Source organism: Narcine bancroftii, chromosome 6 (genome assembly GCF_036971445.1).
Source record: "Narcine bancroftii isolate sNarBan1 chromosome 6, sNarBan1.hap1, whole genome shotgun sequence".
NCBI classification, from domain to species: Eukaryota; Metazoa; Chordata; class Chondrichthyes; order Torpediniformes; family Narcinidae; genus Narcine; species Narcine bancroftii.
Window position 1 is genome coordinate 123,280,479 of NC_091474.1, and position 24,905 is coordinate 123,305,383.

At 38.4% G+C, this 24,905-nt stretch overlaps 2 protein-coding genes across 13 annotated transcripts in view; one reads left to right on the forward strand and one right to left on the reverse strand.

Moving 5' to 3' along the window:
* The window catches only part of LOC138736410 (frizzled-3), a 78,018-nt gene extending 76,666 nt beyond the window's left edge, over positions 1-1,352 (reverse strand). Inside the window, exon 1 of one of the 2 annotated variants that reach the window (XM_069885902.1) lies at positions 1,227-1,352. In XM_069885902.1, the coding sequence (XP_069742003.1) occupies positions 1,227-1,249 (23 nt within the window). In that variant the 5' untranslated portion in view covers positions 1,250-1,352. The remainder of the gene's footprint in view (positions 1-1,226) is intronic. The other variant, XM_069885898.1, reaches the window with a different exon arrangement.
* Positions 1-24,905, forward strand: part of fbxo16 (F-box protein 16) — a 164,146-nt gene that overhangs the window by 20,683 nt on the left and 118,558 nt on the right. For 7 of the 11 annotated variants that reach the window (XM_069885916.1, XM_069885915.1, XM_069885924.1 and 4 more), the window contains exons 3-6: positions 3,763-3,852; positions 10,056-10,185; positions 10,867-10,902; positions 20,225-20,431. In XM_069885916.1, coding sequence (XP_069742017.1) covers positions 10,090-10,185; positions 10,867-10,902; positions 20,225-20,431 — 339 coding nt within the window. In that variant the 5' untranslated portion in view covers positions 3,763-3,852; positions 10,056-10,089. Of the gene's footprint in view, positions 1-2,039; positions 2,157-3,762; positions 3,853-10,042; positions 10,186-10,866; positions 10,903-20,224; positions 20,432-24,905 lie in introns of those variants that run through there. The other 4 variants (XM_069885919.1, XM_069885918.1, XM_069885920.1 and 1 more) reach the window with 4 other exon arrangements.

Here is a 24,905-nt window from a genome sequence, read left to right on the forward strand (position 1 = left end):
TGGCTTCCTTGTTTATGATTAATCATCACATTTTAACTTAAGTCATTTTAACCTAAATTCTCTATATAACAGAAAGAATATATATATATATATATATATTTATATATAATACATGTACATATTTATAAATACTTAATATATACACATGTATAAATATGCATATATATATACATATCTTTATTTATTTATATATAATACATGTACATATTTATAAATACTTAATATATACACATGTATAAATATGCATATATATATTTATTTATATATAATACATGTCCATATTTATATTACATAATATATACACATGTATAAATATGCATATTTATGTATATATCTATATGAAACTCAACAAATCTTAATTGTTTTATGAATTATATGCTTTATAATGTATCTTGTGTTCATGACAATCTTGGTGTGAAGGATAAGACTATCTCAAAAAGAATGTGCAAGATGAGAGAATGATCAGGAGCTGTGCATTTATCTTTGAGGGTGGGAATTACAGATCAACAAGGGATAGGGAAACTGGGACAAAGCTCAAATCTAAGGTATTGGCATCCAATTCAAACATTTCTCAGGGAAGGAGATGAAGCTAGAAACAGTCCAAGAATAAGAGATTACTGTTAAGACTGGAAAGGCTAGTATTGTTTTCATTAGTATTTGACTACTTGCATTAATGGTTTCGATAGGGTGATTGGTTAAAGGAGTAGAAACAATACAAGGATTTTGTTACACAAAAAGCATATTCATATTTGGAAGATGCTGCTAGATGGTTTGATTGATACAATGGCACTTTGTAAATAGTCTAATAAATAATTGAAGGAGGAAATGTGCAACAATATGAAAGAAGAACAGAAGAGAGTAACTAACTGGGTTGCTTTCTGAAAGCTTGCATAGATATAAAGCAAATGGCATCCTTTTATTGCCCTGTCATGATGTTTTCAGATAAAGCATATATAATCCTTTAAAATCTTGACAACCAGGGATGTCATCCTGGTTTATTGGCTATATTCTCACTTCTGAGTCAGCAGGTAAGCCATACTCCAGTGACTCCAACTCATTAAACTTATTAGCACATTGCAGTCATTGTTGCAATGTCAAATACATAACAATGATTTTTGTGCACAACATATTCCCATATTTTGGAATGATTCTATTTTTAAAATGACGATACTATGATTATATACTGTACATTGATGTAAATATTGACCAGGACATAGAGATACTACCCTTCAGGATCTTTTGTATTCATCTTTCACCTCATCTTCTCTTTGTTACTTTGCTACAAGGCAGTCTTCATAATCCTAATGAGTTTATTGTACCATGCATTGTACAATGTACATATGCACCAAAAAATTGTAATTGCTGCAGTCAGACAGGTACTGTGCAAAACAAAAAAATTAAAGGTTAAATGACTGTACAAAAAGATATAATAAATACATGGATAGATAATATTCACAATTGCTGTGGTGTAACAAAAAGTGGTGCTACAATTTTGCAGATAGACTTTTTTTGTGATCCTGGAGTAATTTATGATGAAATAGTAAGGGGATATTCAAGAATCTTATGTTGAGGAAAAAAACTATTCTTGAACCTAGAGGTGCTGATCTTCAGGCTTCTGTACCTTCTTCCTGAAGATAGCAACAAGAAGAGGATGTGACCAGAGTAATGGAGATCTTTCATGATGTTGGCTGCCTTCTTGAGGGTCAAAGCCTGTCAGTTTTCTGCAAGCCTGGACACTCGAATTACCAAACCTGGCCGTGATTCAACCAGTCAGTATACTTTCTACAGTACACCTGAAAAGTTTGACATGCCAATCTCCTCAGACTACTAAGAAAGTAGAGGCATTGATATGCCTTTTTTATAGTTATCATGATGTTGTGGCGAACTGTGCCACTCCATTATCAAACTGGCATCTGTAGTTGTGGGCCCCCACAGGATCAGGAGTTCCTGATGGCCGGGGGGGACAAAGAACTCTGGGAGGTGTGTGACTTCACAGGTCAGGTGATTGTGATATCACAAATGTATTAATTAATAATGCATTTTGCCTTTCCATGACTGAGAATATGTTGCTTGTAGCAGGTAATGTAGCTGGAGATGTCACATGTGCAGGTTCACCCAGATTTCTAATGCTTGACTGGAATGTCCAGGGAGCTGTGGTGAGAAATTGGATTGGAGTTACAGCTCTGTAGTTGTTATTATTGGTGTTTTTAGATTGGTAACACAGTGCTTTGGGAGGATTTATCCATGTGTATGCATATCTTGTAACTGTGGTACAAAAGGATATGTCTTTTATTTTTGAATATTTTATTTTTGATTTTTTTTTCAAAAATATATATAATAGAATCTTCAATATCATAATATATTAAATTTTTCCTTAAACAACAAAAACAAAACAGCCCCTCCCTCCCCCTTTCCATGCATACAGATCTGCACACCGTCAGAGCTTACATATCTCGTAAATATATAAAATATAATTGAGGAAATTACATTTGGATATGTATAATAGTAACATTTATAGTCTTTTTGTTTTAAACTTGTGGTCCTATGTGGTCCAGGTGTCATATTTATTCTTTAAATTAATGTGATTTTTCCATATGTATACAACTGTTCATTTCTACAGTCCATCGTGCTATAAGTATAATGGGAGTCGGACTTTCAGATAATCGCAATGCATTTTTTTGCTACAGCCAGTGCTATTTTTATAAATGAGATTTGATATTTATTCATTTTGTTGCTTATTTCCATAAATTCCCTTGTAGATATAGCTCCAGGTTGCCTGTGAAGGGCACACCTGTTATCCTGATTAATTTTTCTTTGATGACTTGCCACAATGGCCTCACCTTCATGCACAGCCGCATACCATGTAGAAAAGTTCTTGTCTCAGTCCCACATCTGAAACATATCTCTGATATTTCTTCTTTTGATCTATGTAACTTCTGTGGGGTAAGATATAATTGGTGTAAAAAATTACATGGAACCAATCCATATCTTGCATTTATAATTGATGTCATGCTGTCCTTGCACCAATCTGGCCAGCTTCTTTCTGAAATCACCACACCCAAGTCTGACACCCATCTTTCCCTTGATCTCTGTAACCCTGGTTTTGTACTTTCACTCTGGAGAGCATAGTACTTTTTTATTATAAATTTGGTTGTATTCCCCATCCAGACTGTTCCTTCCATTTAACTTATTTCAGGTGGGTTCAATGTTGGTCCCCATCCTTCTCTTAAGAATGAGCTAAGCTGGAGAAAAACAAAAATCCCGCTGGCCATTTTGTACTTGTTTTTTTAGTTGTTCAAAGGTCATAGAGTTCCTTCCGTATAATAGTCTTTGTCATAGCACAAATTTAATATCCTATTGTCTGTGTTCTTAGGCAATAACACATTTTTACACAATGGTGCTTTTATTGATATCTACTTTTTTTTCTTAATTTCTTGCCACGTTCTGATCACATGTATTAGTATGGGATTATCTGTCATTTTTTCTAGAGATTTGACACTCCATTCTTAGATAAAATCCTTTGCTTTACCCCTCTCCCATTGAGTGCATTCCCATCTGAATCCAAGATGGAGGCCCGTCTTCCACAAAGAAGGCTGCGAGAAATCTAGCCTGTACAGCAAGGTAGTATTTTTTTTAAATCTGGAAGTCTAAGTCCTCCCAGCCCATAGTCCCATGTCAGTTTTTCCAGTGCAATTCTTGAACCTTATTATTTCTGTAGGAACTGTCTAATCTGATTGTTTAATAATTTAAATATTTTTTTAGGTAATGGAATAGGCAGTGATTGAAACAGATACTGCAGTCATGGGATTACTTTCATTTTGACGCAATTAACCCTTTCCTCTAGAGTAATCGGTAAGTCTCTCCATTTCTAAGGTCTTCTTCTACCTTCCACAAAAGAGGAACATAATTTAGTTTATATAGATTTTGTAAATTATTATCAGTTGGTATTCCAAGAAATTTTATTCCATCCGTCTTCTATTTAATTTACTTCCTTTTTGGTATCTTCCATATTCAAAATGTGTCAAAGGCATTATCTCACTTTTGTCCATATTTATTTTATAACCAGATGTTCTTCCATATTTTTCTAGTGTTCCTTGTAATTTTTCCAAAGATTTTTCTGGGTCTCATAGGATACTGGCACATTTGGCAAATAGACTAATTTTGTGTTCTTCATGTCCAACTTTGAAGACCTTTATATCTGGATCCCTTCTAATTATCTCTGCTAGGGGTTCAATCGCTAAAATAAAAAGCGCTGGGGACAGGGGGCATCCAAGTCTATTCGATCTACTCAAGAGGAACACTGCTGGCATCAGATTATTGATTATAATTTGGGCTTGTGGTTTATTATATAAAGTTTATAAATGTTCTTCCAATGCCAATTTTTTCAAGTGTTTTAAATAGAAAGGAACATTTCAAATATTTCCGCATCCAGGGAGACTGTAATACTTGGATTCTGTTCGAATTTTGTCATGTATTATATTAAATAATTTCCTAGACTAATCGAGGAATGTCTTCCTTTAACAAATCTTACCTGGTTTGTATGTATTCATTTTGGTAGATATTGACCTAATCTATCAGCCAATACTTTTGCTAATATCTTATAATCAACATTTAACAGAAAAATTGGTCTATATGATGAAGTTTTTAATGGGTCTTTTTTTCGGTAACATTGTAATAATCATGGTCGAGAATGATTCCAGGAGGGTCTGCGTTTCTACTGCTTGATCCAGAACATCTATTAGCAGAGGCATAATAATTCTTTGAATTGTCTGTAAAGCTCAGGTGGGAATCCATCCTCCCTGGTGATTTATTAGCCTGTAGGATACCCAGGGCTTTTTCAATTTCTTCTCTTTCAAAGAGAATGTCTAGTTCTATCTTTTCTCTCTCCTCGTTTTGGAAGTTCAACATTCAACAAAAATTCTTCCATTTCAATCTTGTCTCTGAGTAATTCTGATCTATAAAATTTCATGTAATATTGTCTAAAGATGCCATTGATTTCCTTTTGTTTATATGTTTGAGTGTTGTCTCTGTTTTTATAGTGTTTATCATTCTTGATTACTCCTTAGCTTTAATTTCCCAAGATAAAACTTTGTGCCTATTCACCTAACTCCTAATATTGTTGATTAGTTTTTAATATAGCCTTTTCTGTTCTATATATTTATATTGTATTATATCTTAGCTTTTTATTCTCCAGTAGTCTATATTCTTCTTATAGTCCTGTTCTTTGATAATTTTTCTAATTCTATAATGTCTTTCTCCAAACAGTTTACTTCTGCTGTATATTTTTCTCTTAAAATTCTTTGTATAGGTTATCATTTTTCCTCTCAAAAATACTTTGAGAGTGTCCCATATTTAAAAAAAAAACTATTATTGGTAGACGGCTGATTTGTTTTGCAAAATATTTCTATCTGACTCTTTATAAACTCACAGAAGTCTGTTCTTTTAAGTAGCGTGGTATTGAGCCACCATCTGTATACATTTTCTTGCTTTTTCATTATTGCAATAGTTAATGTTAGTGGTGAATGGTCTGATAGAAGCCTCGCGAGGTATTCTGTTTTTATTACTCTTCTTTTTAACTGGGCAGACATTAAAAATGAATCAATCCTTGTATGTGAATCATGCACCCTTGAGTAAAAGGAGTTTGTCTCTCTCTGTGGGATTTAATTGCCTCTTTATATCAATAAGATTTCAATCCTTCATAGTGGTTTTTGCCACTTTCACTCTTGTTACTATTCTTGTAGATTTATCTAGTATTGGGTCCAAGCAAAAATTAAAGTCTCCTCTGACCAATATAGTTGGTTTTTCCTCTACTGTTTTTAAGAAGATGTTCTTCATAAAGGCTTCATCATCATAATTTGGGGCATAAGTATTGTAAATGTCCATGCTTCTCCATAAATTTTATAATGTGACATTACATACCTTCTGGCTTGGTCAATCAATGTATCTTCTATTAATTTTGGTGCATTTTTATCTATTATAATCTCTACCCCTCTTGCCTTGAAGCAAAAGAAGTTCCAACTTAGTAAGATTCATTTCCTGCAGAAAGATTATATCCACTTTTAATTTCTTTTGGTATGTCAAGACACTTTTCCTTTTCACCTACCCATTTAATCTATTAAATGGATCAATGAACTAATAAACTCTAGTGTTTTATCCATTCCATTTTTCAAACAAATATTGTATAATAATAAAATCTTTCCAAATTTTTAAATAATACTGTAATTTTCCCCTTTTAAGAAACATTTCCCTTTTAAGAAACATACACTTTTCACCTTTATGAAACACACACATTCCTAGCTCTGACAGTGACGTAAACAATAGAACCTGGAAACCCCCGATTAAAGCCATGGAATCTTCTGAAGAAGATTAACACTTATCTTTTAAAACTGCTTCTCTCCTGGCACCATTTTCCCCCTTAAATTGAGGTCCCCATCCAGCTACTTTCCTTGCCACTTTCCTTTCTTTCCAGAGCTCTCTGTGTATACTACAATGACTTTTCTTTTAGCAACAAAAACAAGACAGCTCAGTACTACAAAATCGAAGGAAAAAAAATGCATCCTTTAGTTAGTCCCAGTGCAAAGTGGTCTTTTCAATCTTCTTATCTGACAGCTCAAATCCCTTCACAACTTTCGTACAAACTCTTCCACTTCTTCTTTATTCTTGAAAATTCATCGACTACCTTCTGGGTGGGACATCAACTCTCAGCATCGCTGGGTAAATTCTTCTTTGTTTGACCAAGGCATTACTTTTTTGTTGTCCACCACTAATGGGCCATTGTTATTTTTTGAATATTCGTATGCTGTTCCCAAGATCACATCTCGCTCCCAGTAACTTGAAATTCTTACCAGGATTGGTTGTTGATCGCCAGTTCTTCTAGGCCCAAGGGTCAGGTGAGCCCTTTCAATTTGCACCTTTGTTTTTAACTTGTTTTGTCCCAGCAATTGTGGGACCCATGTTTCAAAGAAGCTCACCGGATCTTTCCCCTCAAATCCTTCTCAGTCCAATGATTCTTACATTGTTACATCTGCCAAAATTTTCCATATGATCACTCTTGTCCATCATTTCTTTTCTCTCTATGTCCCATGTTTTTGCTTTTCTTCTAGAGCCTTTAGTTTGTCTTTTGTTTTGTCCATCTCAGCCTCCACTTGAGTCATTAATTTCATTAAATCTTCCACAATTTCTTTAGTTTCCAATATGTCTCTTATTGCTGATTCAGCCCTCTTAAAACGAGTGCATAAAATTTCCATCTTATTCAGGATGTTGATTATATCTTGGGCTGACTCCCCCCCCACCCGCCCACCACCCAAGATCTCCTGGGTTCAGCAAGGCCCCTCCTGTGCCACTCCTTATCGGGCTTTCACTCGATGTTCCTGACAGAGTTGTTGCTTCTTCAATTTTTGTTTTTGGTTGCCTTGGACATTTAGAACTGGTTTTAACCATTTTTTATGATGAAATTCTGAATTTTAATTTTTCAAACCATCTGTTAATACTTTTAATGGAGAGGTCTTCAAAATATGTCTGCTCAGATCCTCTGCATGGCGAAGCCCCCCTCAAGAAGTTCTATCTTAACATTAAATGTTTTCTTTTCCTGTTGCTTCCAGTTCCAGCTGCACCATTTCCCTCCTTAGCTGCACCATTTCCCTCCTTAGCTGCACCATTTCCCTCCTTAGCTGCACCATTTCCCTCCTTGGCTGCACCATTTCCCTCCTCGGCTGCACCATTTCCCTCCTCGGCTGCACCGTTTCCCCCCCCCTCGGCTGCACCGTTTCCCCCCCCTCGGCTGCACCGTTTCCCCCCCCTCGGCTGCACCGTTTCCCCCCCCTCGGCTGCACCGTTTCCCCCCCTCGGCTGCACCGTTTCCCCCCCCTCGGCTGCACCGTTTCCCCCCCCTCGGCTGCACCGTTTCCCCCCCCTCGGCTGCACCGTTTCCCCCCCCCTCGGCTGCACCGTTTCCCCCCCCCTCGGCTGCACCGTTTCCCCCCCCCTCGGCTGCACCGTTCCCCCCCCCTCGGCTGCACCGTTCCCCCCCCCTCGGCTGCACCGTTCCCCCCCCCTCGGCTGCACCGTTCCCCCCCTCGGCCGCACCGTTCCCCCCCCTCGGCCGCACCGTTCCCCCCCCCTCGGCCGCACCGTTTCCCCCCCCCCCCTCGGCCGCACCGTTTCCCCCCCCCCCCCCCTCGGCCGCACCGTTCCCCCCCCCCCCTCGGCCGCACCGTTCCCCCCCCCCCTCGGCCGCACCGTTTCCCCCCCCCCCTCGGCCGCACCGTTTCCCCCCCCCCCTCGGCCGCACCGTTTCCCCCCCCCCCCTCGGCCGCACCGTTTCCCCCCCCCCCCTCGGCCGCACCGTTTCCCCCCCCCCCCTCGGCCGCACCGTTTCCCCCCCCCCCCTCGGCCGCACCGTTTCCCCCCCCCCCCTCGGCCGCACCGTTTCCCCCCCCCCCCTCGGCCGCACCGTTTCCCCCCCCCCCCTCGGCCGCACCGTTTCCCCCCCCCCCCTCGGCCGCACCGTTTCCCCCCCCCCCCTCGGCCGCACCGTTTCCCCCCCCCCCCTCGGCCGCACCGTTTCCCCCCCCCCCCTCGGCCGCACCGTTTCCCCCCCCCCCCCCCCTCGGCCGCACCGTTTACCCCCCCCCCTCGGCTGCACCATGGCAAATTTATTCTTAAGCTATTTTTGTCATGAAACAAGTGCAGCCATTTCAGCCTCAGCCCTTATAGATGCAGAAGTTGTACTCTTAAACTCTAGAGCTTGATCCAGAAGAACTTCATTTGCTTCTCCTGCTTCTAACATTTGACACTGTCACTTGTTTGTATTTCATCCTGCATTTCCAATGTTGCCTTAATATTTGCCTCTTTCTCCAGTTTGCATTGCACATTCTTTGCATTTTCATCGTCTTCAACACCGTTTTGTGACACAGCTTCAGCCATTTCCAAGTTGCTGACTTTAAATTGAGTTCCAAGCACGCAGAGCACGAGATCAAAGTCAACAGTCCCCAATGGGCAAGTGGCAGCACTTCCAAACTGTTTATAAACTAAATAAATACACAGAAGGAATCCACAAAAGTAATCCTACTGCTTCTGATTTCTGTGATGCGTGATTGTGAATGAGCAAGTTTCCATCAAGGCAGCAGTGATTCTAGGCAAATGGCTCTGCCAGCATGTACACAGGATATTCTGCACAAGGATTAGAAGCCCTGGACTCCTCTGTGGCTGATGCTTAGACTGATGGAGGTGCATTGCTGTCAGCGGTCTGCTCTCGGCATTTCCAATATGGCCGCCATATTGCTTTCAGTATCACTCCAAATCAAAGAGGGATGCTAGGACTGTTTCCCCTCTAAATATTCCAATTCAATTCAATTCTGTTTAATAGTTTCCTGTTGACTAAAACGAGGTGACTACTATCCATAAAAAAAGCCACTCGGAGGCCAAGTAGGCTCTTGTCAATATGGTCCAGATGAGTTAACTAATTTATTGATTCACACTAAAGAACTCATAACATCTATGAACCTGGTAAAGATAACATGCTAACGATTGTGATAATGTCTATCCTAACAACCATTAATCCGTTGTAATGGTCAACAGAAAATATTGGAGCCCTACTCACCCAAGGTCTCTATCGTGCCTTTACGTTCAATGTGAGCTAACTTATCTCCAACTGTGCAAAACCCCAGTGAATAGTGCATGCATGCTGGAAGAAACCGAACATGTGCAGCCTCCAGACCCTGGGACACCGCCACCATCGCAACTACTATCAACAATGAACTACACGATCAGATGAATTGTGCCTCCTACATCCAGATGTCTGCCAAAGTTCTGAATCTCTGCTAAAATTTGTATTCGAGCTATCATTACCAGCAATTAACTTTTACAGGACCCTCCTTTTTCAAGCAGCCCACTTTTCCTGTGAAAATGGGGCCTTTTCCTGTGAAAATGGGGCCTTTTCCTGTGAAAATGGGGCCTTTTCCTTGGTTATGGTTTTATAAATGTTGACTGCCTGATAATTTGTGTCATGAGTTTCTGCCATTCAGAGTCAATTTGATTGTAGGTTTTTTGCGCAGGACGGAAAAACGCTTACAGTTTGAATATTTCAAAATGACATTTGCACCAATGAAGATCATGAATGGGCCAAAAATGCAGACTAAGATGAGCACATGGACACCTCTGAACCATCAACCTACCAATAATAAGGCAAGTGAGAGAGATCTCAAATGATCAAGATATGCTACTTAATAATTCATCATGTATAGCCTATAACTAAGTAGAATTTGGATCCCTTACTTCAGTGTTTGTGTGGTGAAGTGGATTATAATGACCAGCAGTGATGTATGATATTTATTGTAACAATCAGCCAACTTTATTTATTTCACATGTAGTCATAAGGTTGAATTATTGTGTCAGAGAAATTCATCATGAAGTAAGTTTACCATATAAATAATGCATTGCTGTAGGAGTGAATGGGACTGATTTGGTCTGGCTGAGGTATAACCACATAACCATGTACGGAGCGGAAACAGGCCATGTTGGCCTTTTGAGTCCGCACCAGTTCACTGATTTTGTGCGCCTATGTCTGGGTTATTTCCCATTGAAGCTATGACTCCATTGTAAAGAAAAACATAATTCCTAAATAATTTTATTAAAATAGGTTCCTTGTTTTTTCACACATCTTTTCAACACAATTCCTTTATGTACAATTGTCAGAGTTATATGAAGTTTTACTGCATTTATGATTTTTAAAAAATTCTATTCCTTTGGCGTGGCATTTTTCTGGTACATAATGAGGTTATTGATAGAATATAGTAGACTTTCAATGGCTCTGCTTTGCATATTTCTTATGTTAAGAAACTAAATTATTCTTCCTCCCTCTCATAGGTCTTTGGAGAAAGAGGAGAATTACTTGGAAAATGGGTAAGAGGGCCATGCTCTTTGTTTTGTAGATAGATATAAACTCACTGGGGCCCAGTTTCCTATTAAAATAACCAGGGGCCTATTTCCATGCTCCCTTTAAGCTTGTTCATCATGATCCTGTTTCCAGGACTCCTTCTAAATCGATCAGAACCTCAGTTCTATGTTCTTCATAAACGTGCTGGGGCCCAATTTGCCAAACTTCTTTAGAATTCATCAGGATCCTAATTCTGGCACTCAGTAACATTCAATGGTTGGGGAAAAATGTGGCAATCCAGGAATATCAAAGATTGAGGATGGTGAATTATTGGAGTTTATATCCTGAGAATGCTTAACATGGCCATGATCAAGAATTAAGTTTGGTTTTTGGTTTGCATAGTATTAGCTGTAGATGGAGCTGAGATTAATACATGCTTGAGACCTTGCTCCTGAAATTAGTGATACATTAGAATAAGTCCATTGATTATTGGTGCAGCAATGGAAGATCATTTGATCGGGTATAGACTGAAACCCTACCTCAAATTCTTCACTTTGTTTTCGATCAATGTAGAACATTACAGCACAATATAGATCTTTGGGCCAATGATGTTATGTGACCTATACAAGCCTACTCAAACTAAGCCTTCCTGGAAGAGTCACGTGATGGAGTAGTAGCCGGTAGGGTAAAGCCAGCCCTCTCCAGAAAAGAAGAAAAAAAGTTAAGAAAATACAAAGTTCAATAAATACAAAATATAAGAAATAAAAGATAAAGTTGTAGAGAAGAGAAAATAAAAACAACGGGGAAAAGAAAAAGAAAAGACACCGAAAAAGAAAGGAGAAGGCCTTACCTGCATGAAGGAACGGAGCTGTGGTGGAGAAGAGCGCCTGATCCCTGAGGTTGGTGATGGGCCCGCAGAGTCGCGACCCCGCCCCCGACCGGTGGACTGCAAAAATAGCTCTCTGAGCCAAACAGAAGTGCACAACTGTGCAATCTAAGAAGGAAAACACCGATGGGAGGGGGGGCTCAGCCGAGGAGCGGGCAACCACGGCGCACCCAGCTGAGCTCCCAGCTGGAAGAGGAGGAAAGCGGCAGGAGAGGGAGTGAAGTACCAGGTGAGAAAGAAAGTCGATGGGGTGAAAGGAAATAAGAGCAGCAGCAGGAGGCTCAACAGATGTGCAGCTCAGAAGAAGAGGATCAACAGCAAGAGGCCAAGCAAGAAGAGGCCCGATAAAGTGAGACAAGCAACTCATCAGGAAAATCAGAAAAGACACAGATACAAAGAAGAGAAGAAGAAGACACAAACACAGGTACAGACACAGAAGAAGAGGAAGAAGAAGACCAAGATCTTCACAGAGAGATAGAAGGTAAAACAGTTGGACAGAATATAGATAAAGCTTTTTTTGAAAGAACAAATGAGAGCATTAAAAGAATGGTTGTCATTAGAATTTAGTGCAATTAAAAAAAAAAATGAAAAGAACAGAAGATAAAATGCAAAGATTAGAGCTAGTCATGACAGAAATAGGGAAAAGAGTAGAAAATGTGGAAGAATGAGAAACAGCTATAGAAATGGAAGTAAACGACTTAAGAGGAAAATTGCAAGAAAGTGATAAAAAAAATTAAAGAGACACGAGGTGTTAGCTCAGAAAATTGATATGTTGGAAAATTATAGTAGGTGAAACAACATAAAATTAGTGGGCCTAAAGGAAGATAAAGAAGGCACAGATATGAAGGAATTTATAAAATAATGGATCACGACGGTCCTGGGTACAACAGAAATGCAAGAAGGAATGGAAATAGAAAGGGCACATGGAACACAAGCTCCGAAACCACAGACACATCAAAAACCAAGATCCATTTTAGTAAAATTTTTGAGATATGCGACAAGAGAAAATATACTGGAGCAGGGAAGGAATAAAATTAGAGAAGACAATAAACCATTGGAATACAAGGGTCAAAAAATATTTTTTTTCCCCAGACATAAGTTTTGAACTCTTCAAGAAGAGGAAAGTGTTTAATATAGCAAAATCAATCCTATGGAAAAAAGGTTATAAATTCATGTTAAGACATCCAGCTGTGTTTAAAAATATTTATCCCCGGGGAACAAGACAGACTGTTTTCGGATCCGGAGGAAGCACAAGAATTTGTAGAACGCTTGCAGGACAGAAGGAGAGATGAAGAATGAAGAACGGCGATTTAAAATGTATATAAAGATTTAAAAACAATGTATATGTAAAGAACTAAAGAAGGGAAAGAGAAGGGAAGAAAGGAAGTAAGGGGGAAAAATAAGGGAGAACTTTGTTATATGTGTTTTTAAATAAGTGTTTTGTGGGGGGGTTCGGGGGGGGAGAGAATAACAGTTACTACGAAATCAGTTGATGCTTGTGAGCAGGTTCGCAATCCAAATGGAAAGAGGAGTTGTGGTTGCCCAGCAAGGGATAAGGGGCAACTCAGAGGGGGGGGGGATATTTGGGGTTAAGGGAATATTGGATGTGGGAGTTGTTTGGAGTATTTTATGTTTTAAAAGTGTTGTCATACATTGAGTTTAAAAAGGGAAAACTGAGAGATGAAAATGGGGGAAAGGGGGATGGTGATGGTGAGGAAGCGGAAATTAGGTGTAAACAGGATATGAGATGGCTACGTTGAACTATATGACTATAAACATTAATGGGATACATAACCAAATTAAAAGGAAGAGGCTATTAAATTTACTGAAAAAAGAAAAAATAGATATAGCATTTGTGCAGGAAATGCATCTAACTGAAGTGGAACATAACAAATTAAAGAGAGACTGAGTAGGGCAAGTAGTGGTTGCATCATATAATTCAAAAGCTAGAGGTGTAGCTATATTAATTAATAAAAAATGTACCAATCAAAATAGAGGAGGAAATAATAGATCCAGCATGGAGGTATGTACTGATAAAGTGTCAGATATTCAGTATTTTGGAATTTGCTCAATATATATGCATCTAACGAGGAGGATCAAAAGTTTATGCAAGATATTTTTTTGAAGATTATAGATACACAAGGAAATATATTGATAGGAAGGGATTTTTACCTTAATTTGGATCCAATGTTGGATAAAACTGGACAAAAGACTAGCAAAAAGAATTAAGTGGCCAAATTTATGGTTAAATCAATGCAGGAAATGAAACTTATGGATATATAGAGGAGACAGCACCCAAGAGAGAAGGAATATTCATATTATTCAAGTACGCATAAAACATACTCAAGGATTGATATGTTTATGTTGTCAGCCCATATTCAAGGGAGAGTTAGGAAAACTGAATATAAAGCTAGATTACTATCTGATCATTCACCCCTGTTATTAGCAATAGGACTGGAGGACATTCCATCAAGAACATATAGATGGAGGTTAAACTCCATGCTACTTAAAAGGCAGGAATTTAGAGAGTTTATTGAATGCCAAATTAAAACATATTTTGAAATAAATATGGAATCAGTGAAAGACAAATTTATATTGTGGGACGCAATGAAAGCCTTCATTAGAGGACAGATAATAAGATGTAACTAAGATGAAAAAGGTCTACAATCGGGAAATAGAGCAGTTGGAAAGGGAGATAGTAAGTGCAGAAAAGGAATGAGTAAAAAGGAATGATAAAATGAAAAAGAGACTTGGCGGACAAAACAAATATACGAAACATTACAAATATATAACATGGAGAAGAACATATTGAAAATAAAGCAAAAGTATTACAAACTAGGAGAAAAAACACAGAAAAATGTTAGCCTGGCAACTTAAAACAGAACAAACTAAAAGAACTGTATTGACATCAAGGAAAAAGGACAAACAAATTACATATAATCCAATAGAGATTAATGAGAACTTTAAGGAATTTTATGAACAATTATACCAAACTGAGAACGAGGGGAAAGGTGATAAAGTAGAAGAGTTTTTAGCTAAAATTGAACTGCAGAAATTGCAAGGAGGAACAAAAACTGATAAAGCCTAGTGAAATAGAGGATATACAGGATATATTTAAAAAGCTGCTGAACAATAAAACGCCTGGAGAGGATGGATTCCCAATAGAATTCTATAAAACATTTAAAGAGTTATTAATTCCTCCTCTCCTGGAAGTAATGAACCAGATAGAAGAAACACAAAACTTGCCAGATTTATGTAAGATGGCAATAATTACAGTAATACCAAAGACTGGGAAGGATCCAGTAACACCAGCATCATATAGATCAATATCTTTACTTAATTCTGATTATAAGATAATAGCAAAATTATTAGCAGATTGGCCAATCTAATTCATGCAGTTCAAGGAAATAAGAAGCCAACAGTGGCTGTTCCTTTAGACGCAGAAAAAGCCTTTGATAGAGTAGAATGGAATTATTTATTTAAAGTATTATAGAGGTTCAATCTACTAGAAAAATATATAAATTGGATTAAAGCATTGTATAATGGACCGTTGGCGAAGGTAGCAGTAAATGGATATGTATCGAGTCACTTTAAATTAAGTAGTTCAACTGGACAGGGATGTCCATTATCCCCCTCATTGTTCGCCTTAGCAATAGAACCATTGGCAGAACTGATAAGAATAGAAAATAAAATAAAAGGGATAAAAATAAAGGAGGAGGAGTATAAAATCAGCTTATTTGCAGATATCATAGTATACCTAACAGAACCAGAGATATCAATAAAAGAATTACATAAGAAATTGAAGAAATATGGAGAAATATCAGGGTACAAGATCAACGCAAATAAAAGTGAAATGATGCCAATGAGTAATGCGGATTGTACAGAATTGAAAAAAGAATTACCATTTAAATGGCAAACACAAGCAATCCGATACCTAGGTTAGATAATAACTTAAGGCACTTGTACAAATTAAATTATCAGCCACTAATAAAGAAATTGGAGGAAGACTTAGAACATTGGAAAGAATTACTGCTAACGTTGATAGGGAAGGTAAACTACATTAAAATGAACGTGTTCCCAAGGATACAATACTTATTTCAATCATTACCAATTCCCTTAGGATAAATTCTTTAATGAACTAAAGAGAATAATAAAGGAATTCTTGTGGAAGGGGGGAAACTGAGGATAGTGTTTGATAAATTAACAGAGAGGTACAACCAGGTGGTTTGCAGTTACCAAACTTTAAAAATTATTATAGAGCAGCACAATTATGGTATTTATCAGCTTTTTACCAGTCAAGGGAAAAAATCAGACTGGACTAAGATGGAACTAGATAAAATAGGGGAAAAGGTACTGGAACATATACTTTATAAGTGGGATGAAAAGCTGGTACAATATAAAAGCTCCCCAGTACTGCATCATTTACTCAATATATGGAAGAAGATTCACTTAGAAAGGAAAAAACAAATTACCAAATACCAAAATTATTATTGATGCAAAATCCACTAATCTCTTTTACAATAGATAACCTTTTCTTTACAGAATGGGAGAGAAAAGAATAGAAAATTGTTTTTTTGGAAATAATTTATTAACATTTGAACAGTTGAGGTACAAATATGGAATAACTCGAGGTACAATTTTTGCATATCATCAATTGAAAGCTTATTTAGAGGATAAATTGGGAAACAGACTAAGATTACCAGAAGGAAGCAGCTTTGAATATGTGATTACAAACACAATGATGATTAAAAGTTTATTACGAGCATGTATATTAAGCTGCAAGATCAGAAAAATGATGAAATAAGCTATAAACCCAAATAAAAGTGGAAAAAGGATTTAAGCATAAAGATAAAAAATGAAACATGGGAAAAGTTATATTCTGGTACTATGAAGAATATAATAAACACAAAGTTACTCATGATACAGTTTAATTGGTTACACAGGTTATATATCATGACCCAAAAGTTTTTTAAAAAAATGGATCCAACATTATCAGATCGATGTTTTCACTGTAAGAAGGAAATGGGAACAACAAGTAAGGAATTAGGCCTCAAATTGGATAAAGCACAAAAAGGATTTATTATGATATCCTTAGCAGTAGCAAAAAAATGTACAATGTCAACTTGGAAAATGGAAGAGAGCCTGAGAATACACCAATGGTACATGGAAATGAATAAATGTATTACATTAGAAAAAATAACATTTAATTAAAAAAAATAAAGTCACATTATTTGAAGAAATTTGGGATCCATACATTGAACATAGCAGAGAGGGTTTGCCTTGGACCTCCACCCCCTAAAATGATAAGAAGACAAAACTACTTGATTCAGTGTGTAAAAGTAAATGACACTTTTTTCTTGTTTATTTTTCATTGTGTGATGACATTGTTTAATGGTTTTATTTTATTGTATATGTTGAATATTTATTGGTTTTGGAGGGGGGTGGGAAGGTAGGGGTAAAAAAAGGGAGAAAATGCCAGTGTATATTTAATGAGAAACGTTTGTATATATTTTGGTTGATATGGTTCACAGTGTGAAAAATAAAATATTATTTTTTAAAAACTAAGCCTTCCTTACTTCAAACCCATAGCCCTCTCATTTTGTTGCATACTTTATATGTTCCTATTGTACCAGCCTCCACTACCACCTGGAAATGCATTCTAGGCACCAACTACTCACTGTGACTATATTTAAAAAAAAACTTACCCCTGACATCTTCCCTAAACTTTCCTCTCCTCTCCTTGTGCAGATGTCCTCTGATGTTTGCTACTCTTGCCCCTTGAAAAATGTGCTGGCTCTCCACCCTATCTATGCCTCTCTTAATCTTGTGGACCTCTATTAAGTCACCTCTCATCCATCTTCGCTCCAAAGAGTAAAGCCCTAGCTCTGTTAATCTTGCCTCATAAGGCATGTTCTCCAATCCAAGCAACATCCTGGTAAATCTTCTCTGCACCGTCTCCATAGCTTCCACATCCTTCCTGTAATGAGGAGACCAGAATTGAACACAATATTCCAAGTTTAGTCTAACCAGAGTTTTGTAGAGCTGCAAGATTACCTGTAGCTGCGTGCTACGCGAAGAAAGACACACACTCACACACACAGGTATAGCTCTGCTTTATTGGTGGCTCAAGCCCGACTTTTATACAGTTCGTGTTCCTGCCATTTCCTTTCTTTACTGACGCAAAGGCCCACATAACAAAAGCGAGTTTCCCGAGTGCAAGTGCATTCCTATATAACAATCCCTTCTTCCCCGTGCGTTGATCCCATGTGTTGGCTTTTCAGCAGGGCCAACGCCATTTTGGGGTCGCTGGCCCTTACACTGCCCTAGCCATTCGTCTGCCGGTTCACGCTGGGGTCAGCGCCGCTACACAGTTTGTTGGCTTTTTGTTGCGCTCGCTGCCCAGAGCACTGGCCCGATTGTCGTGGCAGCGGGCTGCTACAACTTCATGATTCTTGAACTCAATTCCCCAACTAATGAAGCCCAGCATACTATAAGCCTTCTTAACTACTGTATCAACCTGCGTAACATCCTTGAGAGATCTATGGATTTGGACCCCAATGTCCTTCTGTTTTTCCACACTGTTAAGAATCCTGTCATTAGCCATGTACTCTACCTTCAGGTTTGACCTTCCAAAATCCATCACTTCACACTTATCCAGATTGAACCATCTGCCACTTCTCCACTGTTGTCACTTACAACAACCTTCTACACTATCCACCACACCTCCAAGCTTCATATCATCTGCAAACACTGACCCATACCTCCACTGTGTCCAGGTCATTTTTTAAAAATCACAAAAGGCAGGTGTCCCAAAACCACTCCTTATGGAACTCCACTAGTCACTTATCTCCAGTCAGAATACCTTCCATCTACTACTACCCTCTGTTTTCTGTTGGCAATACAATTCTGAATCCATGCAGCCAAAGTTCCATGGATCCCATGCCTCACGACTTCCTGAATGGGTCTACCATGGGGACCTTGTCCAATATTTTAAAATTTGTTTTAACAATCTCACAGCTGAATTGATCAAACTTGACCAAACTTGACCAATGAGAAATAGAGCCTTCTTGATCATTATGACTCAGTACTGCACCTAAACAGTTTCTATTGAGACAGCTCTTCAGATCTATATGCCTTACTTTTATTAATCTTTACATGAATGTGCATGTTGTTAATTATCATTTAAATGAGATATGTCACATGAATATATTTTTCAATGCATGCTCTTCTGAATGGCCTCATAGCTGCAGTGGAGAGAAAAGTAAGAGCGGGGTGTAAAGGTTAAAACCTTGTTTTTGATTCATAGTTAATTTTGTGCCTATCCCTTTAAGTAAAATGGTTTGTAGTGTTACCATAGTGACTATGATGTCATATGTCATAATATCCAAGCATACCAAGAGCTTGCATCTCATTTTTCAAAGAATTATGAAGGGGACGTAAGCTCAAGGTGCTTTTCTTTGAATTCATCTTAATTAATCTTATTTTGTTTTAATTTTCTCTATTTCTTGTATCTGTTTGAAGTTGAATATCGTTTATATAGTATGCTTTGTTTATTATTGTTAGGAAACTCTCAGTGCGAAGTTATGCAAAATGTTTATCCATTTTATCAACAAATTAAAGCTACTTAAAGCTGCATCTACAAAGTTTTGTTGGAGTAATAAAAGAGTAATTCGGAATATTGTCGCTCACATTTCCTTGAAGATGACACATTTTGAAATTGGGAAATATTAGAACTTGGAAAATGTTGTTTATATAGGGGTACAGAAGATTTATCTCAGAAGCAGAAAATTGGCAGAAGGAAAGCCCAAATTCCTTTCCTAAGTTTCAGAACTATAATGAATGATAATTAAATTTTTAGCATTTTGAATATGTTATCTTCATCTAGTTACAAGCTCATCTCCTATTGCTTTGCTGATTAAAGAAGGCATGAATTAGTTTTTTTCAGAAAAAAAACAAGGAGTACAAGGAGGAGAAAATGTGCGGCCTGTAGAATATAAATGAGAGGAAGAGAAGAGAAGATGGAAATGAGGTGTTGAGGCAGTGATGGATGGATGGGTGATGAGGAATGCATAAAAGGAGTACAAGGAGGGGAAAATGTGTGGCCTGTAGAATATAAATGAGAGGAAGAGAAGAGAAGATGGAAATGAAGTATTGAGGCAGTGATGGATGGATGGGTGATGAGGAATGCATAAAAGGAAGCTAATAGTTTCAAGGGGAAAGTTAAAGTATGGATAGGAGGGAAGAAAAGATGGTTAATAAGTTGGATGGAAGTGAGGAGCAAGTGAGGAATAAGAAAAGGAAAGAACAAAAGTTTAGAGCAGATGAGGAAGAGAAGAAAAAGAAAGGGAGGTAGAGAGTGACAACTTGCTCTTTTTTTGGGTATTGATCACAATGGTTTGGATTGCACCAAATATCACTGCATTGACAATGAGTATTTTGAATTCCCTCATGTCCTTACTCAGTTTGATAAATGGAGTGATGCCCAACGTCGCAAGATTCTTCTTGACCTGTTTGAAAGATGTTCTGTCTCTCAGTTGAAGTTTTGTGAGCAACATTTGCGCAGTAGAGTTCCACTGGAAGCTTTGGACTTCACTTGTTTCCTTCCCAGAGTACTGGCTTTGTACATCTTCTCCTTCTTGGATCCAAGGAGCCTTTGCCGGTGTGCACAGGTAACATATATGCCAAAAAGATTTTTTTTAATAAATACATTTTTGAGATATAGATATTGTTTCCAAAGCCTTCATTTGTTGCCCTTCTCTAATTGTCCTTGAGGAGGTAATGGTCAATTGTCTTCTAGAATTGGTACTTGTGCAACCAAGTTGGTTGTATTGGCCAATGTTTATGCACTGAACACAGATTATCCTGCTTTTTTAATTTTTTTTCAGCTTTACCTGATCTTGGGAGGGGTTTTGATACAGTTTTGGATCATTCTTCTCCTCGATCTACTACTCTTTATAAATCAGTAACTTTAATTTATTCTTTTCAATCAAATTATGGTGTTTCAGATGTATAATGATTTTTAAATCCTACTAAAAGGGAGTGTTTTTTTTCAACTGTGCACCATTTTTAAACTAGAATTGATTATATTTTAATTAATAATCAATTGATCTCTGACTAAAGAATGTGACTATCAGACAATAGTTATATCTGATCATGCTCCTGTAGTTTTAGCCTTTAATATTTCTGATATTCCTGTTTTTAAAAGACAATGGAGATTTGGAACCTCTTTATTAACAGATAAATGATTCTTAAATTTTTGGAACAACAAATGCAGTTTTTAATACAAATTCCTCTCCAATAATGTCTAATTTGATTTTTTGGGATACTATGAAAGCTTATTTGAGGGGACAAATTATTTCCTACTCAGCTAATTTTAGGAAAAAGTCAAATAAAGAAAGACTGGAATTTATTAACCAGATTAAACAAATTGATATATTATTTGTGCAAAATAAAGACACAGAGCGATATTTTTTTAAAAAGTTGAACTTAAAATTAAATTTGATTTTTCTACATAACCTATTGAACAACAATTGTTGAGAAGTAGAAGTCACTTTTATATTTATGGTGAAAAGAATGGTAAGTTACTTGTAGGTCAATTGAAAGGTATTGCAGTTATAAAACAAATTAATATGATTCGAATGAGAGATGGCACAATGACAATTGATCATTCTAAAATTAATGAGACTTACAAATAATTTAATTCTAATCATTATACCATTCCATTAGACTGCGGGTGATAGGTGCTTGTATGATGAAGCCTATAGCTGAGCAGCCAAGATAAGGCTGTCCATAACAAAGATGTAAATCAAGGATTGCTCGTGCACAAGAGTCCATAGAAACATCCGCCATGGGGACTGCCTCTGGCCACCTCATAAATTTATTGATCACCATGAAGAGATAGTGGTCACCTTATGAAACTGAAATTGGTTCCTCAATGTCCACATGGACATAGTCGAAGCGGCGAGTTATCAGTGGGAAGGATTGTAGTGGTGCTTTTGAATGCTGGTAGATTTTGACTTTCTGACGCAAAATCTGACTGTTTGCATGACGTCTTTCTTCAGACTTGGGCAAACACATCTGTCTGAAATCAGACAAATGGTTGATCTGATGAATGGATGAGAAAGACCATGGATAGAAGCAAAAATCAACTTTTCCACAAAGCTGAAACAACTGTCAGTGGATGTCCTGTTGGCATGTGGCAAAAGAGCAGCTTGCTATCTGCATTGACTCCATCTCACCGTCTTGTGCTTGGGCAGCGGCAAGAGCCATGTAGTCAATACCATGGTCCGTAGCTGATACCTCGAGCACACCTGAGCAGGAAAGTGCATCAGCCACTACATTATCTATTCCAGAAATGTATTCCGGTAGTGAATTTTGAAATAAAGGATAATTAGTACTGTTGTTGAGCTGACCATGGTTCTGACACCTTCGAAAATATGAAGGTTGAGGGTTTATGGTCTGAAAATGATGAAGTGTCTGCCTTCCAAAAAGTAACGGAAATAATGGATGGACAAATAAATGACTAGGAGCCCTTTATCAAAGGTGCTGTATTTTTTCTTGCCCTCACAGAGGTGGCAGCTAAAGAATGCTAAAGGCTTCCATTGTCCATTGACATACTGCTGCAGAGCGCCCCCTATGGCCAAATCAGACGCCTCTGTGGAAAGCACAGTGGCTGCATTTAGGACTGAATAACTGAGCATGGTTGCTTGAGCTAATGGTTCCTTTGTCTTTCTGAAAGCATTTCAACTTTCCACTGAATAGATTTGATATTACCAGACAGCAGATTGAACAGAGGCTTCATAATGTGAACTGCTGCTGGAAGGAATCGACGAATTTAAAAAAAATTAACCATCCTCAAGAACTCTAGCAGAACTTTGACCATGGTTGGTCTGGAATATTCAGTAACGCCTTCAATCTTGGAAGGAAGCGGAACCTTGCCCCAGGAATTCGATGGACTGTTGTCCAAAAACACATTTATCTGGATTGATGGTCAGTCCAAATTCTCACAGACGTCTAAAGAGTGTACGCAGATGTTCCATGTGCTCTTCTTTATTTTTGGTGGCGACTAATATGTCATCTAGATAAATGAAGATGTTGGCCATGTCACACCCTACTGTGTCCATAATTCGTCTGAGCTGCATTTTTTAACCTAAAGGCATATGTAAAAATTCAAACAATCCGAAAGGGGTAATTATTGATAATTTGGGGATGTTGTCTGATTCCACTGGCACCTGGTGATATCCGCGCACCAAGTTGACTTTTGAAAAGATTTTCACCCCATGCAGATTCACTGAAAAAGATTGAATATGGGAAATAGTGTAGCAATCCAGTATAGTGGTGTTGTTGAGCCATCTATAATCTCCACAAGGTCTCCACCCTCTGGTGTGTGTTTGAACTAAATGTAATGGAGATGCCCATGGGTGACTTATCCTCAGTTCTTCCATTTTGTGGAATTCTTGTTTACCTAATTGTAGTTTCTTCGGAGGCATGAATGGTAGAAATATGGTGAGTTACTCCATGTTCATGGTGGGGGTCAAAAACTGCAGAATTGTACTTTCCGGAAACTTCTAAAAGCCTGGAGAACTTACCAACCGTCTTATGCAGGGCTTGAAGGCATAGCACAGGATCATGCGATTCTGCCAGGTGAACAGTTTGAAAGGTGGTACTATCCACCAGCCGACACCCTTTTAAATCTACCATAAACAAATGAGCTTAAAGGAAGTTGGCCCCAAGTAGTGGTTGTGACACTGCCACCAAAGTTTTATGTTGAGATAGCTGATCCCAAATATATACAAGGTTTGTAGATTTCCAGCCAACCGTCATAGCCATTAATGAGGAGTTTTTCGAGAATGCACAGGGTGGCAGCTACTTGCGTCCATTGACTCCCCAATGGTGATGGTAAAAACACCAGGTGAAAGTGTCGACGGGCTGTTTGTTTGAATTGAGACGTTGCCTCGTTATAGGAGCTGGTCTGTTGAGAGCGTTGATTTGGGAAATAGTGTCAACATGGAGGTGCTGGGTGCAGACAGCTGTGATGCAGTGACATTGTCCAAAGACCTCTTGGTGTTTTTTTTTTGTTTTTTTTTGCCAGCCACAGGACGTCTCCTCTGCAGCGACTGCCCTGGGGTCTTTGAAAGAACTTTGTGATAATAAGGAGACTAATGTCTTCTGGCATCCTCTCCAGGAAGAGCTGTTCAAATAACATATCTGGCTGTTGGCTGGATGCCAGGCAAAACATGTTGTCTATTAGTTTGGATGGGTCGCGGTCACCCATCTCCTCTATGTGTAACAGTCTGGTGATCCTTTCTCTGCGGGTCATGCTGTAAATTCACAGCAGGAGCACTTTTAGAGGGTCATACTTGTGCTCTCCAGGCTCTGGTGGATTGCACAGGACGTCACCAACTTGCTTGGCAGTGGCTTGGTCCAAGACACTGACGAGGTGATAATAGCGAGTCGCATCCATCTCAATCTTCCTGAGGTGAAATTATGCCTCAGCCTGTTGAAAGCAAAGCTCTAGTTCCGCCATCCAGAAGGGCAGTAGCTTAATGGCAACAGCTGCAGTATCCATTTGGTCCAAAAACTCATTTTGGCCCAATTGTAGCCACTGAAAACACAGTGGTGGCTGATGAATGCAAAATAATGACACACACAGTTGCAGGTAAATCAGAACTCATTTACTCGAGTAACACGCGTACTCTTTTAAAATACTGAACCACACGTGCCACATCATGACGTTATGACATCCTGTGCAGGTTCACTAGTCTTCTGGGAGTTGTAGACTATCTATTACGCCGCTACCATACTATCATAATTGGCAATTTTAGGTGATTTGGTGCTCTAGTGCTGATCTGTCTGTCTTCTGGAAGTCATGACTTGATCCACCTTTGTATTTTTCTTGTGACCTTGATTAGAGGGAGTGGTTAGATTAGTATTAGTTTTAGGTTTTTTTCTTTTTCTTTTTGATAAGTGGATTTCTGAGGTTTAATTATGATTATCCTAGATGATATTGTGGCGGTGCATATTCTCATGGTGAACTGGCCCCAAATGTATCACCACGTAGCAGGGCAGCCATGGGGAAATGGCGTCGTCAGAGGTTTCTCTCTGACTCCAGCATCCCTTCCAGTGCACACCCTGGGCAGCGAT